The sequence below is a fragment of the Theropithecus gelada genome, chromosome 9 (genome assembly GCF_003255815.1).
Source record: "Theropithecus gelada isolate Dixy chromosome 9, Tgel_1.0, whole genome shotgun sequence".
NCBI classification, from domain to species: Eukaryota; Metazoa; Chordata; class Mammalia; order Primates; family Cercopithecidae; genus Theropithecus; species Theropithecus gelada.
In genome coordinates this window covers 32,006,292-32,026,134 of record NC_037677.1, presented here as the reverse complement: position 1 = coordinate 32,026,134, position 19,843 = coordinate 32,006,292, and the positions used below count along the sequence as shown (strand labels likewise).

General features: G+C 36.5%; 1 protein-coding gene across 5 annotated transcripts in view; it reads left to right on the top strand.

Annotated features, from left to right (window-relative positions):
- The first annotated feature begins 456 nt into the window (after positions 1-456).
- STAM (signal transducing adaptor molecule) overlaps positions 457-19,843 on the top strand; it is a 55,441-nt gene continuing 36,054 nt past the window's right edge. For 2 of the 5 annotated variants that reach the window (XM_025397513.1, XM_025397512.1), the window contains exon 1: positions 457-541. Coding sequence is in view for 2 of the 5 variants with exons in the window: in XM_025397514.1 (XP_025253299.1) it covers positions 474-541 (68 nt within the window). In the remaining 3 variants the exon portion in view is untranslated. Of the gene's footprint in view, positions 542-12,846; positions 12,951-19,843 lie in introns of all 5 variants that reach the window. The other 3 variants (XM_025397514.1, XM_025397510.1, XM_025397511.1) reach the window with 2 other exon arrangements.

Genomic DNA, 19,843 nt, shown 5'->3' with positions numbered 1-19,843 from the left:
TGGTCTCGAACTCCTGATCTCAGGTGATCCACTCGCCGTGGCCTCCCAAAGTGCTGGGATTACAGGCGTGAGCCACCACGCCCGGCTACCTGAAACATTTTTATAAAGATTTACTAGCAAGAATAAGCTTTCGTTAATGAAATAATATTTCTTATTTTAGTCTTTCGATTTGCAGATGGTGGTAGACCTATATATAATTTTTTTATAAAAAAAAAACAATGCCTTATATTTTATACTAAGTAAAGAAGCAACTGCATTGTGAATAGGGAAAATAATTGCAAGAGATAATGAGGGTACATCTTTTCAAGATGGCCATGAAAATAACTAGAATGCTGGCAACTATTCTGATTTGTTGTTAAGACTTGATTATACTATAGTTTTGTGATTTAAATGTGATTATATATATTTTAAAGATTTTAAAAATAATGTTTCTGCAATCCCCTTTACAATCTACAGAGAAAGCAACCAGTGAGATGAATACTGCTGAGGACTGGGGCCTCATTTTGGATATCTGTGATAAAGTTGGTCAGTCTCGCACTGGGTGAGTATTTAGCGTTTCAAAGGATTTTTATTCTTCCTTTTTAAAAAACACGAAGGGCCAGGTGCAGTGGCTTTCACCTGTAGGCCCAGCGCCTTGGTAGGATGAGGTGGGAGGATCGCTTGAGCCCAGCAGTTGGAGGCTGCCGTGTGTGATGATTACATGCATGAACAGCCAATGTACTCCAGTCTGGGCAACATAGTGAGACCCCCGTCTCTTAAAAAAGAAGGATCAGGAAGTAAAGTATATTACCATTAAATTTCGTTTAAAAAGAGAGTATTTTTATTACAAAGATTTGAAGAATCATCCCATTTAGGTTAAATACCTTTTAACCAGTTAGGGTAACATGACTGGTAAAAAGTTGATACTTCAATCACCCTCCTTCATATTTCCTTTTGCAGTCTCATTTTTTCCACTGATTTTAGAGTTATTAGTGATTTCTCAGTTACAAAGTTTCATGGTTATTTCTGAGTTCTTTTCTCCTTTGTCAGATTTGCAACATTCCAACTAATGAATCAGTTAGGTGGAAATGAAAAGAAATTTTTTCTTTCTGTTGAAAGATTAGGGGAATAGAATCTTAAACTTTTTGGCGTATATTACAGAGCTTTCCAAACAGTACAATAATTGGATTACTTGGTGTGGATATGGGTGATTTCTTCAGCTCCTGGGCTAACTGCATTTAGCCTTTAGCAGTTTCATTTACTGCTTTGTGCCACACAAATTGTGTTGTCTTATTTGTGCGCTTTCATGTGAAAAAGATTAGGAAGCCCTCACTGCTGCATTATATACCTGATATCTGCAGTGGTAATATTAAGCCTTTGCTAGTATCTTCTTTGCCTCTTCTTCCTTCACCCCTAAGTACAGATGTTCCTAAAACTTTACCTGATTCATTTTTTATTTCTAAGATTTTTTTCTTTTGGTCTCACAACTTCCAGCTGTCTTTGTGTAGATGGCATCTGTATTTTCAGCTCTTCTTACTCAAGCACTTGCCTTGTGGACACTTCATTATTTCTGGATATCGTTCTATGTAAGCCATCATCTCACCATCTAAAAACCAGAACTCCTTTTGCTTTAAACCTACTTTCCTTCAGTTTTTCCATTTCTATTAATGACAAGATGATTCTTTCATTGCACTGAAAACTTGAGTCACCTCCACATTTATTACTTAATTCTATCCATCTACCTTCATAATCTCTCTCAAAATGTTGACGTTTTAAAATCTTCCTTAATCAAGTTTTTGAGTATAGCCAAATGGTGCGGAGGCAGTTTTCTTCAGGGGCTGTCTACTGACCCTCTAGCTTTTTTTGGCCCCTAATGTCCTCCCACTATGAGGTTCCCAAAGAATCTCCCAAATGTGGTCCCATTCATCCCCTTTGTTGTATTTACATTGTAGTATATTCTGGTCTGGTTCATTAATTGAAAATTTTTAACTACTGTGTATTACATATCGTGTTCCCTTTTCTCCATTTTTATTTGCCCTACTTTACTTTGGACATTCCTTACCTTGCCTAGGCTAGCTAATTAACCCACTGGCATTTCTTTCCATTTCCATCTCTTTTCTAATTCTTATATCCAGTTGCCATATAACGACTGTGTTCATGTTACTCCCCTACCTTCCATACTGAGTTCAGTTTAAACTCCTTAGTCTTCTGAATCATTCATTTTCATTTTTTTCCCTCCTGTATAACATTCATTTCAGCTCAACTATTTGAGTTCCAGTGCTTTTTTTCTACCTTAGTTTGATGCTTTTGGTCCTTTTGTTTCTTGAGGATGGAATGTTTTCCTCTTTAATTTCCCGTCTCTGTCTCATATCCTTTCAGACCCAATGTAGATAATCACTTCTTCCACAAAGCCTTTCCTTATCCCCTTTACTGACAATGATGTGATCCTCCGAATCCTGAAAGCACTCTATCAAAACTATTCTTATTTGTGTTTTTTCCTGCATTTTAGTAACTTATATCTAATGAACTTAAGTTTCTTAGATATACACCTAGTAGATTTGTAGAGTGAATGGTCCATGAACTTTTGTTGCACATGGGAAAGAAGCCAGTAGCTTAGTGGTGGAGATCATGTACTCTGGAGGGATATTGCCTGGGTTCAAATCCTGGCTCTAGCTGTTTAGCTGTGTCATGCTGGGTAAGTAACTTATCTTTCTAGGCCTTTCATTTCCAGTTTGCCACCTGATAATAATAATAGTATCATCTTCATAGGGGAGTTGTTGTGACTGTGAGATTAGTTTTATCAAGTGTTTATAACAGTATCTGGCACATGGCTGAATGAGTGCAACTCTGCCTGCTTTTGATTGAAGTCATATTTTGTGACAGTTTCTGTTGAAGACTGGATACCAAGCTAGACCACTTCGTGTGTATTTTGGAGATAAAAATGTTGTCTGTCTTTATAACTGCAAAGTCCCTCCTCTCGCTCTTCACTCTGTTGGTTTCCTTTTTATCTTTACTTTGGTGTTTTTCATTTTGTAGACGCTTTCTGTAATAATTGGGTCAATTGCTTGAAGTTGTTTGTCAAAAGGCAAACCCCTTTTTACAACTCTAAAGATTCCATGTTTTTCCAGTTAAAAAATCAATTTGTAATGCATCTGAAATTCTGTATGATGTAGCACAAAGCTGTAGAGATCAATTTGTTTTTCTTCATGTTCACATTATTATGCCAGAAATGTTTATTAGTCTTTTCCCTATTTTATTTCCTTTCATATTTGAAATTTGCTAATTTATAGCTTTAAAAATATTTTTTGCCTTTTTGTTTTTATCCAGTATCAATAAGTTTAGATACATGCTCTTTTTTTTTTAGTTTTTCAAATTTATTTTTAAACTGCGTACTTTCTCTCAGTATATTCCTTAATATTTGAATTGTCAGTTGGGGATTTTAATTGATGTTATACTAAGTCTATTAATTTACTTCAGAAATATTTTCAACTTCAGTGAATTCGGTAATGAAGGTGGCTCTCTTTGTTCTTTTAGTCAGTGTTTTTTCCTTTTCTTCTTCCTTTCCTTCCTTTTTCCTTCCCTCATTTTTTCTTCCCACTTACTCACTTAGTTTTGACTCCTTTAATAGTTATTGCTCTCTGGTTCTTTTAAATCCCCATTAAGTTAATCTTCAAGCATTTATTGTGTGCATAAATGGGATATCTTGTTATATAGCTCTTGTTAATAAAGAGTTGTTTGAAAAGGATTAAGCAATAATTGAGATACTATTCTAGTATTACTGAGGTTTTAAAAAGTGTCAGGCCTTCAGTAATTGCTCCTGTATGTAGTTTCTTTCAATAATACTGTTTAACATACATCTCCAGTTGTGTTTTCTGTTTCTTGTTCTCCCTTGATAATCTTATATTAGGAAATGGTAAACATAAGGGTCATATTAGGACATTCATGGGCCATAGGCACTTTTGACTTCTTGGGCCCCTCTTTCTATTAAAAAAATTAAAACTGTTTTACATTGTTTTAAGGAAAAATTTGTTAGTATTATATATTAAAACATTTTCTTTGAAGCAAAAGTTCACTTTTTTCTTATTTTAAAAGAAATTAAAAGATTTTCATGTACTTCTAAAATTACTGTGAGTCCTAGGCACTGTGTCTACATGCCTAATGCATAAACATTTACAGAATTGGGTTATATATTCACAGGTCAACTTAGTAATAGCAAATTGTTAGGTTTCTTTCAGGTGAGCACTAAACTGTGGGATACTTATTGTATCCTTCCTAATATGTCATTTGTTTTTGTTTTTGTGGTAAAAAAAATATATATAAAATAAAATTAACTATTTTAAAGTGTTCACTTTAGTAGCATTAAGTACACTCACATGCCTACTGTCTGTCTCCAGAACTTATCCATCATCCCAAACTGAAACCCTGTGCCCATTAAACACTAACTCATTCCCCTTTCCTCCAGCTCCTCTGAAACATTTGTAATTTGTCCTTAATATTTTAAATCATTTTATAATTAGTATATATGGACAACTTATAGAAATCTGGTTTATGTTTTGTAGGAACCTGTGATTGGATATGGGTTGCTGATGGTAGCATAAGAATGTTGAACAGTATTGTAGGCTGCCATTGAGATATTCTAAATACCTGATGTGCTTTAGAGAAGACTAAGACGTGTAAGTGGGATGAGACGGGAAAGGGGACATGAGTTTTCCAGAGACAAATTCATATAGAGTCTTTTGAAGTAGAGGGATGTTGTAGATTGGAATGCAGTTCGGAATTGATTTGTGTATCAGGCAACAATCTAGGTTTAGAAAAATAATTATTATTTCCATTTGGTGCTAGCCTGAAACTTTATAAAGTGCAGCGATCTTTTTAAGAGGACAAATTCAGAGATGGTAGAAGGACTTTAGGAGGAGGATTTCACTTTCAGTAATACTGTATTTTTTAAATCAAAATGATTTGTAGCTAGTAATATATGTAGAATTATTTAGAGGATAAATAAAATGAAATAGTTCATATTTAACCTTTTTTTTTCTCTTTTGGCTTCTTTTTAAAAAGTCATCTGTCTTAGAATTATGGTAGTTTGAAAAATATTCTTAGGTTTTAAAGGGGGAGAAAAGAGCTATTATTGTGAAGTTTCATTTAGTCACAACTGTGACCTGGAAACATGGCTCTCAGTGGTGTTGTGAAAATTTTTTCTTAATTCCTTCTCTTAAAAAGAAAGCCAGACAAACCCATTTTCTGTTCTTTAAACTACACATATACATATGTGTATGTATTTATGTTTGTTGATTTAAAGAGATACACATGCTTATATAAAGTATTTACTTCTTTTAAAAATAGGTATATATTCACATGGCTCAAATATTAAAACAGTTTAAAAAGGTGGACATTGTGACAGGTCTAATTCCTCTCCCTGTTTTGCTGCTCTTATCTTCTATAGGCTACCACTTCTGTATATTTTGTATCTTTCCATTATTCTTTTACACAAATGTGAATACATTTTCCCCCATTTACATGTAATAAGCATATTGCATATACTCTTCTGCATTTATTAATTACTTATCATCACTTATTGACTACTTATTGTATCCTGTCAGTCTTAGAAATGTATTTTTTTTAAGTCTATTAGTATTGGACAAATTTAGAAATTATTTTGTAGTTTAACATTAATTTTTGGTTAGTGGCATGTAGAATATCTAATACATACACATAATTACTGAATAAAAATTAATAATTTTTAGTAATTATCTCAATTTCAGAAAACCTACTAGATGTAATCCCTGTTTACTTCATTTAGGTTGTAGTTTTGTTTTGTTTTTTTTTAAGCTTGAAGTACTTGATTATGCCAAACCTAAAACTTTAACAAACATTCTAAAATTTTTTTCTGACGTCTCAAGATATTCACATGATTTGTAGTGTGCAATTTCCAGTGTATGAGTAACTAGTGAAGAATGCCCAGCCAATTAGGTCATATGATGGGCTGAACAGCCTTCATTTGTTTAGAAATCAAGAGAACTTTCACAATGATAATAGCAGTTTTCTTTAACATGTTTTCATATAAATAATTTTTCTGTGTTAGTGTTGACTGATTTGTTTATATTATGATATGTAAACATAGATGTGAGGATAGATACTGATTATCTGCAATAACAAGTTAAAATTAAAGTTCTGTAATTGACCTCTAGATTAATTTTTCTATTATTTTATATGTTAATTGTCTTTTCTTAGCTTTAGCCAAAGATATAGTTGATTGAAGGTGGAAAACATCATGTAACTTTTTCTTTACCTGACTAATGGGTATATTTTGGTACTAAATTTATTCTAACAGAATAAGAAAGATCATATGATAGTCATTACTGGTATTTTGTGAAAAATACAAATGTAAGCCTTTGGGAAGGAGTTTGTTAAAAATGGTTTTCCTTGGCTTTGTATTATTTTGTCCTGGACTGGATTGTGACTATTTCTGACCTTTAGTAGGAAGGTGAAAGAATATTTCCTGATTTTTGTAAGGGAAAAATAATCTCTGACCCGGATATCCTAGAGTTGAAAGGGCAGCATCAGTAGAGAAACAGACCTCTTTCAAGTCTTTTTTTCTTCCTATAATCATATCCTCATTTTACAGGACTTTGTCTTCAAAGTCTTTTAAATGCTCTTTTAAGAATAGTCGCCACTTATTGACTACTTATTATTTGCCAGACCCTATTAAAATGCCCTATGAACATTTTGTGTGATCATCACAGCAGTTCTAGGTACTGTAGATTCTCCCAGCTTTCAAGTGAGAAATCTAATTCATATTTAGGATTCTTTTGTATAACTTAAAATAGGGGAAGGGTTCCAGCAGAATTAAATAATTTTTTTATATTTTTGAGATAAGAGTTTCACTCTTGTTGCCTAGGCTGGAGTGCAATGGCACGATCTCAGCTCACTGCAACTTCTGCCTCCCGAGTTCAAGCGATTCTTCTGCTTCAGCCTCCTGAGTAGCTGGGATTACAGGTGCACGCCACGATGCCTGGCTATTTTGTAATTTTAGTAGACGTGGGGTTTCAACGTATTGGCCAGGCTGGTCTTGAACACCTGACCTTGTGATCTGCCCACCTTGGCCTCCCAAAGTCCTGGGATTACAGGCGTGAACCACCTCTTCCAGCCCACAGAATTTTTTTTTAAAACATGATCTCGATTTCCATGTTTCGTTCAGTTTTGTAACATGGCAGAAATTCTTTAATTCATTTCCTTTTCTTTGCGTTAGTCATTTTTTCTTTTATTTGTCAAACACTGAATACCAAGTATCATGCTTTGGCTATACAGTGGTGAATAAAGCAGGCATAGCCTTTGCCATCAATGGTGCTGATATTCTAATGGTGGAAGATGTGAAATAAACAGATAAACAGATGATGGTCAATAGCTAAGAAGTTAGTAACCAGAGTCCTTTAATGGAAAACAAAAGGGTAGACTGGTATGAAGGGATTACATTTATGCTATGATTTTGATGTTGAGAAGAGACAAAGAGTTCAAAGCACTGCAACCCAGAAAGAAGAATAGCCTGTAGGTGAATGCTGAATGCTGCAAGGTAGAGAAAACTTGATGCCTTTTAAGAACTTGAAAGTTACAGAGTGGATGGAACAGAAATCAGTTGCCCTGAATGAGCACAGAATTGGGTTTCAGAGTGAGTTAGAAAAATGGAAGATGATGGTTGGAATGTAGGATGCTTTAAATTAATACTATAGAGAGTTTTCAATTACTGGTAATGACAAGGTCTAATGACTCCAAGGTCCATCGGAGTTAATAAGATGTGATAGAAGTTGAAAAACCAAGGTGTTGGAAGCATCACTTACACTGTTATTAAAAGCTCCAAGAACTAGGCCAGGAGTGATGTTGGAGAGAGAGGCAGTGATCCAGCAGCTAAAATAATTGACAGGTGAAGGGGCATTTGAGATTTTTAAATTTAACTGCAACATGAGGGGACTGACATGATTAGAGCTGGGCAGTTTTAGGAAAGAGGGAGAATGGTTTGGAAGAGGCAAGGAAAACGAATGCACATTGCTTAGCATAATGCATATTGAACAGATAGTACAGAGGTCAACCCAGGCACAGTTTCCCCCATTATTCACATTTTTCATTCGTGTATACATTTGTTACAAGATATGAACCAATATTGATACATTACTATTAACTAAAATGACACGTGTCTGTCATTACAGTATCATGCAGAATAGTTTTATCACCTTAAAATGACCTATGCTCTATCTGTTCATTCCTTTCCTTTCTCTTTTTGGACTGTAAACAGCCGCTGATCTTTTTACTGTTTACAACTTTATCTTTTCCAAATGTTGTATAATTGGGATCATAGACTATATAGCCTTTTCAGACTGGCATCTTTCCCTTACCAATATGCATTTAAGGTTCCTATGTGCCTTTTCGTGGCTCAATAGTTCATTTCTTCTTATTGCTGAATACTCTTTAATTATATGGATGTTCTACAGTTTATTTATTAATCTACTGAAGGACATCTTGATGGCTCCCAGTTTTTGGTGACTTTTAGTAAAGCTGCTATAAACATTAATTTGCAGGCTTTTGTGTTGACATAGTTTTCAGTTCAGTTGGGTAAATAGGTGAGAACGTGATTGCTGGATCATATGGTAAGACTGTTTATCTTTGTTAGAAGCCACCAGACTGTCCCCAGAGTCTCAGTATGGTTTTAGTTTTTACATTCAAGTCTTTGATCTATTTGGAATTTATCCTGTTAGGCAGTATGAAGTATGGTTCTAACTTTATTCTTTTTTATATGGCTACCAGATATCCCAACACCATTTACTGAATAGTCCATCTTTTTTTTCTTCTGATTTGAAATACTTCTTTTATATATTATATTTGCATATGTATTTAAGTCTGTTTTTCTCTTTTGACCTATTGGTATGTGTTTAAACACATTCTGCTACTACATGGTTTTAATTATTAATATGTTTTGACATTTGGTGGGACATGGTCTTGAGGTTTTTTTTTTCCTGAAGTGTTTTTTTAGATATTCTTTCCCCTTCCTGCACTCCTTAGATAAACTTTCAAATTGGGTTGACTGGTTTAAAAACAAAACTTTCTTTTTAAATTGGCCTAGTTTCAAATTAACAAATTTATGTCTTTGTGATATTAAATCTTCCTATCCAAGAACATAGCATCTCTTTTTGTTTATAACCTCTTTTTGTTTATAACCTTTAGTAGTGTTTTTAAGTTTTCCTCTTAAAAGTCTTGTACATTTTTTGTAATGTTTCTTATGAGGTATTTTGTCCTTTTTGCTGCTATTTCAGTGGGGTTTTTCTTTCACTGATTGGGAATTTCCGTTCTTTTGTTTTGTTTTGTTTTTGTTTTGTGACGGAATCTGGCTCTGCACGGACTGGAGCGCAGTGGCGCGATCTCAGCTCACTGCAAGCTCCGCCTCCCAGGTTCAAGCCGTTCTACTTTCTCAGCCTCCCGAGTACCTGGGACTACAGGCGCCCGCCCCGACGCCCGGCTAATTCTTTTTTTTTTTTGTATTTTTAGTGGAGACGGGGTTTCACAGTGTTAGCCAGGATGGTCTCGATCTCCTGACCTCATGATCCGCCCGTCTCGGCCTCCCAAAGTGCTGGGATTACAGGCTCTTTTTTTTTTTTTTTTGAGGCCGAGTCTCGCTCTGTCACCCAGGCTGGAGTGCAGTGGCCGGATCTCAGCTCACTGCAAGCTCCGCCTCCCGGGTTCCCGCCATTCTCCTGCCTCAGCCTCCCGAGTAGCTGGGACTACAGGCGCCCGCCACCTCGCCCGGCTAGTTTTTTTGTATTTTTTAGTAGAGACGGGGTTTCACCGTGTTAGCCAGGATGGTCTCGATCTCCTGACCTCGTGATCCGCCCGTCTCGGCCTCCCAAAGTGCTGGGATTACAGGCTTGAGCCACCGCGCCCGGCCTGGAATTTCTCTTCTTAAAGGGTAGACGAGATTGTAGCATCCATGCATCTGGAAGAGAATGATGCACTGTGAGGAGGAAATTGAGATGATGATTCAGGAGAGAATCGGGATAACAACAGAAGTCAAGTTGTTGACTAGGCAGTAGGGAATGGGATCCAATGCGAGCTGATTTTTCTATCTTTACTTGCCTAGACAATGATTTTACTTTATTATTTTACTAAGTCTTAAAAACACCATATATTTTACAGAATGAGACCTGTAGAGTTCTAATGACTGTTGAGCTTGTTTTGCAGATGAGAAAACTAAAGCGCTGAGATTTTAATGTGACTTGTCTAAAAGGAGTGAGCAGAGGCAAAATTAGAATTCAGAGTTCTTTACTTCCCATTTTATGTTTTTTTCTACCTTCATTGTGCTGTGTGCTTAAGTGCTTGTATGAGCAGTTATATTTGAAGGTTAAAATTACGAATCAAGACATACCAATCTTATATTAAAGTTTTTGGTGATTCCTCTCTCCCCCATACATTATGTTACATTGTGTTTTGTTTGAAATATACCTTAGTGTTATATGGTCTGGGAAACTGAAAATATTATACTGAATTTAATCTTCAATATTTTAGTTCGATATGTAGAAGTTTAGTTTACCTCTTTTCTAATGAAGTCCTTTGGGACTCACATGAACCTGTTTGTTAAATAGTCAAATAACATCCCTGTGTATATTTATCTATATTCATGTTCCATTATCTCATAAGAAATGCCTACTTAATAAGCTTAACATTAAGGGAAGAATTTGATATTTGTACTCTATATTTTGCCCCTTTTTATATGTTGTGTGGATTATGTTTTACGTAATGTGTGTTACAAATCAAATTTGCATTTTGAATGTGTTCGTATATAAGGATTGCATTATTTCTGTTGTGATTTCTTTTGTATTTTTATATTAGAATTCTCTTACATCTGTGACATGCCTTGACACTTATGAAAGGCATCTAAATAAGGCTTAATGTTCAAGGAGCGTTTATATTATCTGTTAATTTCTAAAAATATTTAGTTCATTCAGCAAAGATTTCAGTTCCCATGTCTTTTAGCTCCTACGTGCCCGCTAGGTCCTGGTTTACTAAGACCTATAAAAGCTATGCATACACATACTCCTCCTTCCTCCAGTACAGAAATACATATGTCCTTGGATGGTCAACCACAGTAAAGCTTTTTTTCATAGCATTTTAGATGAGGATGTAAAGTTTAAATCACTCTAAAATAACTTTGAAAGCTACAGTTGTAAAAGTAAAGAAAGAATGAGACATTTTTGTGCTTTCAAGAACTAACATTGTTGAGAGTCTTTCAATCCCTGGCATGAGTCTAGGAGTTTTGTATTAACATTCTGATAAGGAGGTATTAGACATCTCCTCTTTTACAGATGAGGTCTGTCAAAGCTTCAAATCCTTTTTCTACTGTATCATAATGCTTCTTTTGTTTAGTGATGGTTTTCAACGTGAGTGGTATTGCTCCATTAGGGATGGTTTCAGGTGTCCCATGACAGGGGGATTACTACTGATGTTGATCAGTAGCAACTAGTAGGGATCAGGGATGCAACATGCCAGATAGTCTTTCACTAGTGTTCTTGTACTTTTTTAGTCCGACTTCATAGGTTATTAGAGGTTAACCCTGCAAACATATTTGTTAACTATGTTGTTTATTATTTTTGCTATTGATAATTTTTGTTTTGATCACTTTTCTTTTACATTTGCAATACTTTTAGGCAAATACCCTGTTATTTTGTTATGCCCTGAGAGAGGGATAATGAAGAGGTGATATCCTCATTTTGAAAAGTTGATTGGTCTAAAAATCATTGATTAATTTAGTAATATATACAGGAATTATTTAAATTTACTGTCTTTTCAATGACAATAATTTCCTTAAGAGTATAAAATCTTCCTGTCACTGCTCAGCATATGGTTTTTATGATACTAAAAAGTAATTTTCAACCGAAATATAGAGCTATTTGAAATAAGAGACTTTCCAAAAGTTTTATACAGCATAGGATGTCACAAATCTTGACTCCTTTTTCCAATAATAGCTTTAAATATTCTTGGCTTCCTCCTATGTAGTAATGGAAATACCTTTTCAGGTAATCTCACTAACTGGTGACTGCGCTTAACGTTGAGCTATAGATCTCTCATAACTGTACAACAGTATACCTGTAAGTAGATAGATGTTTATAAATAATATAGTGACATTGTTGAAAACTTACTGTGGGCCATTCAAAGACATTTGAAATTTCACTTTTTTTGGAAAAGAGAATTGCAGGAATGCAAATTGCTTTTAGTTTTCCTTGATCCTCTGACTGTAGAATTGAGCTGTATCATTTACATGTTTAACCTACTGAATTTAACTGTATTCTTTTCCAGCCTCCTCAGGTTTTTTTCCCAAAAACTTGTGCCTGCCAATTCATTTAGTGAGCTTACATGCGCTCTCTCACAATTACAATTCCCACTTTTCTCATAGCGGCAGTACCTTGCTGTGCTGAGGGCCATTCTTGCTCGGAGCATGCATATTTTATCTAACACAGTCCTATATGCAAGCCAGCTTCTTCAGCTGTTGCTCAAAGTAACAGTTTTGCTTTAATAATTGAGGAAAAGTTGGCTATATTGACACATTTGAGAGACGGTTCATGAATTCTCCAATAGGTAAATCCCTAATCAAAGAACATGGATTAACTACAGTTTTGGCCTTATACCTTGACTTTGGAAACTGACCTTCAGAAATGTTGCTCTTCTGTGACATCTTACAGCAGTGTGATTTGTGTTATGGTCATTTATCAAATAATAAGAGAAGTAGGTATTTTTAGGTGGAAAACTGGGAAAGGTGAGAGATAATTCTCCTTTCCCTGTTCTTTGTCCCTGTCCCTGACCCCTATCTTTTTCTTTCCCCATCTCAAGATAAGGAAAAGAGAGGATGTGTCTTACAAAAAGTTTTAAAATACCAAAATGGGGTTTTAAGAAGCTTTTTGAGAGAGATGAGGATTTGCTCACCCCTTAAACAGGTAGGTGATGAAAACCTTTGGTAGACTCTTCTAAGTGCACGTGCAGATTTTCTCTTACCATGTATTTTTGCAAAATATTTTATTTGTGTTTATTGCCACCTGTCTCTTTTTCTCACATCCTCTGTTTCTCCCAGCACTATTTATTGTGCGTTTTCCCCCCTTATCATGGTTTTATTATAGTTTTATTAACTACATTTTATGAAAGGATGTGCGTTTTCCACTTAGCGAACTCAGTGGAAGATATGCAGAACTTGGTAATAAACAGAGCTTTATAAGGAAGATGAGTTATTCTAAATATTAGTTGTACAGTAGTGAAAAGTAGTATTTTTTGTGTTTTGCTCAGTGACTTTTTTTTGAGCATCAGCCATGTTGAAGGCACAATTCTAGGCCCCTTTCACAATGACGGTGTTTTAAATTCAGTCATGGGAGAGCAACAACAGTTGCTAAATAATTCTTATTTTCATTTTCTCAAATTTCAATTGAGAGTTTATTATGTGCCAGAGGGCATGGTTAAGGAGTGGCATGTCAAGGATGAGCTGTGTAACCCTGGGCCCTGCCTTCAGCAGCCCTCATGACGGGGAGATAAATAGTTAAGGAGAAAAACCCCACAAACCAACCCAACAAAAGAGAGGTGTTAAATGCCAAATTTTTATCACTTGGTGGTGAAGAGTCAGATTGTCTGCTTGTAAGGTTCTTAGCACGGCATCTAACACAAAGCAGGCACTCCCTAAGTGTTAACTATTAGTGTTACAACTATTATCTGACAGATTTAGTTCAATATTTGAGGTTGCAGGTGGAATACCTAACATTCCAGGCACAGCTTGATGTGGGGAGCTGTCAAGGGCCTAAGTTCCTCAGTTTAAGAGATGTGTAAGCTCTGATCTGTAGCATGAGCAAGCATTGACTAAGAACAGCAGGGCAGGAGAGTCCTAGCGAGGGACTGGAGGTCCAGAGAGCAGGGTGCTTTTGAGAAGTGATCCAGAGATGAGATTCATGGGTGGATTTTGTAAGCCTGACCTAATTTGGGTTTTATAAACTTAAAGTGAATTTATTTAAGTACGTATTATGCTTAAGTCATTTTTTTTTTTTTTTTTTTTTTTTTGAGATGGAGTCTCGCTCTGTCACCCAGGCTGGAGTGCAGTGGCCGGATCTCAGCTCACTGCAAGCTCCGCCTCCCGGGTTCACGCCATTCTCCTGCCTCAGCCTCCCGAGTAGCTGGGACTACAGGCGCCCGCCACCTCGCCCAGCTAGTTTTTTGTATTTTTTTTTTTAGTAGAGATGGGGTTTCACCATGTTAGCCAGGATGGTTTCGATCTCCTGACCTCGTGATCCGCCCGTCTCGGCCTCCCAAAGTGCTGGGATTACAGGCTTGAGCCACCGCGCCCGGCCTAAGTCATGTTTTAAACAAAGATTAAAAGAAGACCCAAACAATTCTAAATAATATGACTTAGTACTATTCAAACCTACCAGCTGTCAACTTTCTTTGTTAGAGGCTGTTCTAGTTATCTCTTACTACACACCTCTTAGTAGTAACCATCCTAACACTTAGCTTAAAAGAGCAATTTATTATATCTCAAAGTTATGTGGGTTAACAGCTGGGCAGTTATTGCGTGGGGTCTCGTGAAGTTGTAGTTACATAGTGCCTGGGACTAGGGTCATCTGAAGGCTTCACTGGGATGGATGCTTAGTATGGCGAGCAGTGATGGTTGGCCATTACCTGGGACCTCACCTGGGCTGTCAGTTGAAACTCTTACCCAAGGCCTCTGCTTGTGGCTTGAGTTTCTCACAGAATGGTGGCTGGGTTCCCAGAGGGAGCATCCTAAGAGCCAGTGCTCCAGGAGACCCAAGTGTACTCCACATGGCTTCTTGTAAACTATGAGTCTCAGAATGTCACTTCCACTATATATATACACACAGACACAAACACACACACACATATATGCACACACACACACACTTTTTTTTTTTGAGATGGAGTCTCGCTAATGCCGTGATCTTGGCTCACTGCAAGCTCCGCCTCCCGGGTTTACTCCATTCTCCTGCCTCAGTCTCCCGAGTAGCTGGGACTGCAGGTGCCCGCCACCATGCCCAGCTAATTTTTTGTAGTTTTAATAGAGACAGGGTTTCAACGTGTTAGCCAGGATGGTCTCGATCTCCTGACCTCGACTTCTACTATGTTTTATTGGTCAAGCAAGTCACTGAAGTCAGTCCAGATTCAAGGGGAGGGTTATTAGATGTCACCTCTTGATGGGAAATGCTAAGGTCATATTGTAGAAGAACATGTGGGAAGGGAATTATTACCATAGTTATCTTTGGAATACATAATTTGCCTGAGGCCTGTTGGTTCCATAAGTGTTGAATCAGAACTTTGAACTTAACAAAACAATGAAATATACCATTACAGAAAAATAATTCTAATAGACAAAATTATAAATTCCACTTTTGATACTTTGAGACACTCAGTCCTTAAGAACTGGAATGACAAAATGTGATACAAGAGTTACTTCATTTCTTTTTTTTTTTGAGATGGAGTCTTGCTCTGTTGCCCAGGCTGGAGTGCAGTGGCGCGATCTTGGCTCACTGCAAGCTCCTCCTCCTGGGTTCATGCCATTCTCCCGCCTCAGCCTCCCGAGTAGCTGGGACTACAGATGCCCGCCACCTTGCCCGGCTAGTTTTTTTGTATTTTTTAGTAGAGACAGGGTTTCACCGTGTTAGCCAGGATGGTCTTGATCTCCTGACCTTGTGATCTGCCCATCTCGGCCTCCCAAAGTGCTGGGATTACAGGCTTGAGCCACCGCGCCCGGCCGAGTTACTTCATTTTTTAATCTAACATTTAATTATGACTTTTGACATGGAAAAAACTGTTCTGTGTTGAAAGATGTACCCATTTGTGCGTATTTATAAATATGAACAGCTGACAGATATGGAATCTTAACTGACTAGGTAGTCATGAAGATTTTCTTTCATGGTGCCTTTTCATGGCTTGGTTTTAGACACATGGCCTGATAAAGCTTTTAGTTTATGAAAATTCATAAAAACCAAATTAAAGACAATAGCATTTTCTGGCTGGGCACGGTGGCTTACACCTGTAATTCCAGCACTTTGGGAGGCCAAGGTGGGTGGATCACCTGAGGTCACGAGTTCGAGACCAGCCTGGCCAATGTGGTGAAACCCTGTCTCCACTAAAAATAAAAAAATTAGCTTTGTATGGTAGTGCCCGCCTGTTATCTCAGCTACTTGGGAGGCTGAGGTGGGAGCATTGCTTGAACCTGGGAAGTGGAGGTTGCAGTGAACTGAGATCGCACCACTGCATTCCAGCCTGGGAGACAGAGTGAGACTGTCTCAAAAAAAAAAGGTAGTAGCATTTTCTGAAATTGATGGTTTTAAACCTGATATTGTAGTTTATATAAAGTTTGGACAACTATGTTTATGTCGCAGTTTTAACTTACACAGGAATTCACTTAAGTTTTAGAAAAAGGCACTAGGCTAGACTATGAACTTCATGAAGCAAGGTCAGTCTCCTCTTGTTCACTGCTTTATTCCTAAAGCCTTGCATAATACTTGTCACCTAGAAGGTAATTAATGAACATTAGTTATGGAAAGTATTATGAACAGAGTTCTTTGGTACCTTTGAATTTTTTTTTACCAGTGCCACTCTAATTTTTATGGAGGTGATTCACCCTGAAAGTCTTGCTTACCTAATTAGATTAATCGAAAGGGTTGGTATCCTTTAGCACTGATATATACAAATAGCACTCTGTGTGGTGGAATCGAATTCTCTGAGTACTTCCAACAAGATGAATGAGCAAAAATGAGAAGTTTTCTTAATTTGCCATCAGATCAGAGAAGTGACTGCTGATAGAATTCATTAAAAAAAAAATCCGTCCTTTGCACATTTGCCTTAAGAGCTTCAAGTTCTGCAGAGTTTGTGTTTTGTTTCAGAAATTAGAAAGGTCTATTGCAAAAGAAAGCACAGTTTGGATATTTCTGTCTGAAGATTGATTGATTAATTTTAATTTACTTCCAGGCATGAGCTGACTTGTTTTTAATAGTTACGACTTCACATAGAAACTGAATGGTTGAGAGTGGTATGATGGGTTGGGGGTGGGTATAGGGAGGATGTTACAGAGAGGAGCTCCATCTTAAATCTGCTTTCTTTGAATCTGACAGTGCAGTTCGTTGAGGCAGGTTGGAGTAATACTGGTAAATAATGAAACTGAATTTGATGCTTCCAGTTCATCAGCTGACATATGCTGTGTAGGTAGTTATGTACATTCCTGCAAAGTCTGTTTTCTGTCTGGTCTGTGATTTGAGAAAAAGACTTTGGAAGCTGTATCAGTCTAGAAATACTGCCGCCTTTTCCTTTACCCTCTTACAAACTATATGACCCAGATCTATTCATAAAAAGATGATTTTGTGGATGAACATAGTTTTAACTATTGTGACCATAACATCCAGTTTGCCTTGGACAATTGTAGTTTGTGCCTGCTGTTCCTCTGTTATGTCCAGTTAGCACCCCCTTTCACTCTCAAAAGGGTGCTTGTGTAGAGGATGAATTACATAGACACCAAGCTTGTAATCAACTTTCATTTGTCATTGGAAGGATAATAGCCATAAGTATACTTACATTAAATTCACTTATAATCACCATACCTTTTAAAAAATAGTATTTTAACCATACTTTTAATTGCATGGTAAGATTTAATAATTTTATGTATATGTGTGTGTGTGTGTATATATATGTATGTTCAGTATTACCCATCTGGTGGACATACTGAAAACTGAATTAAAAATGCATAGGACAGAATGAGATAGTTCATAATAGTGGGTAAGTTCTGTTTTGTAGACAATTCTGAAGGGATTTTTAAGCTAGTATCTAAAAAGATACTGCTGTGTTTGCACAAACAAGGTGTTCATCAGCACTTAGGAGCATTCTTACTGGCTTTGCAGCTCTGTCCTTTTAATGGTTCAGTAACTGATTTTGTTTTGGTGCCAAAGATATCTTTGCCTTGGTTTTTACAATTGGCTGTGGTAAAACAGCATTGGAATGTCTAAAATAAAAAGGAATAATTTCATTTCAGTACCCCTTTCCCCATCATCCTTTCCAAAAGTCACAGGTTTCTTACCTTCAAAATAAAAAAGTGATTTGTAAACAAAATACATAATCAATTTTATTTAAAATTTGGTAAATAAAGTGTACAGGATTATTTTCTAAAATGTTTATTTGGCTGAATCATCTTTGGATTATTTTTTACTGATTTTAATTTTAGTATTCAAATAATTCTTTTTATCTGGCCTTTACCATGCCTTGAAGTGATTGTTTTGTGTTTTTATGTCAGCATGGTAGTCACAACTGCAAGTTAGTATGGGATCCCAGACCCTGGCTCCTAAAATAAGTCCAACTGTGAAAAAGGCCAAATCTAAATAATAGTGTTAAAGTACATAGTTTCTTCAGTCTAATGATGCTGCTATCCAAAAATTTTAATGTCTTACAAAATCAGTAAAGTAGAAGAAAAAAGTTTTAGAATAAAAAAATCGAATGCTTGACACATAATAGACATTCAACAAATATTACTTCTTTTGTGTGTTGTTTCTCCCTTCACCACGCTCTTTAGTTGGAAGCAGCCTCACAGGCAGTTGAGAATCCTTAAAATCAGGAATCCTACCTTGTATCCTAATTTTTCTACATAATTATTAAAAAGGATTTTTTGTATTTATTACAGTGCTAACTAATTATACTTACGCGTATTGCTTTACTTTCCAGGGCTCATTGGAGTTCAAATTGCTTGATAAATGTTTTTACTTTTATAAATATGTATATATTTCACATACCATCAAATTTACCATTTTAGAATATGCAGTTCAGTGGGTTTTAATATGTTCATAAGTTTGTGCAACCGTATCTAATTACTGAACAATCATCATCCCAAAAAGAAACCTGTACTCATTAGCAGTCACTCCCATTGCCACCTCTCCTCATTCCTGGAAACCACTAATCTACTTTGTATCTGTATGGATTTGCCTATTACAGACATTTCATATAAATAGAGCTCTGCAATATGTGTTCTTTTGTGACCAGCTTTCTTCATGTGGTGTCCTTTTTTTTTTTTTTTTTTTAGGGGAGACAGAATCTCGCTCTGTCACCCAAGGCTGGAGTGTAGTGGCACAATCTCAACTCACTGCAACCTCCACCTCCCAGGTTCGAGCGATTCTCCTGCCTCAGCCTCCCAAGTAGCTGGGATTATAGGCACATGCCACTGTGCCTGGCTAAGTTTTTGTATTTTTAGTAGAGATGAGGTTTTACCATGTTGTCCAGGCTGGTCTCGAACTCCTGACCTCAGGTGACCTGCCTGCCTCGGCCTCCCAAGGTGCTGGGATTATAGGTGTGAGTCACTGCGCCCAGTCTCATGTTGTATAATTTTTTGGAGGTTCATTTATATTGTAGCTGGTATTAGTACTTCATTTATTTTATTGTGGTAAAATATATTTAATATAAAATTTAGCATTTAAATCATTTTTAAGTGCATAATTCATTGGCATTTAGTACATTCACAGTATTATTCAACCAACACCACTGTCCATTTTCAGAACTTTTTCATCATCCCAAGTAGAAACTCTATATGTTTGAAATAATAGCTCTCCATTTCCCCTCCTAGCCACTAGTTACTTTTTTCTATGTTCTATCTTTATGAATTTGTCTATTCTAGGTACCTCATGTAAGTGGAAACAGAATTATTTGTGCTTTTGTGTCTGGCTAATTTCACTTAGCATAATGTTTTCAAGGTCCATCCATGTTGTATATATAGCGTGTGTCAGAATTTCCTTAAGGCGGAATACCATTCCATTGTATATCACATTTTGTTTATCCATTCTTTTGTTGATGGACATTTGGC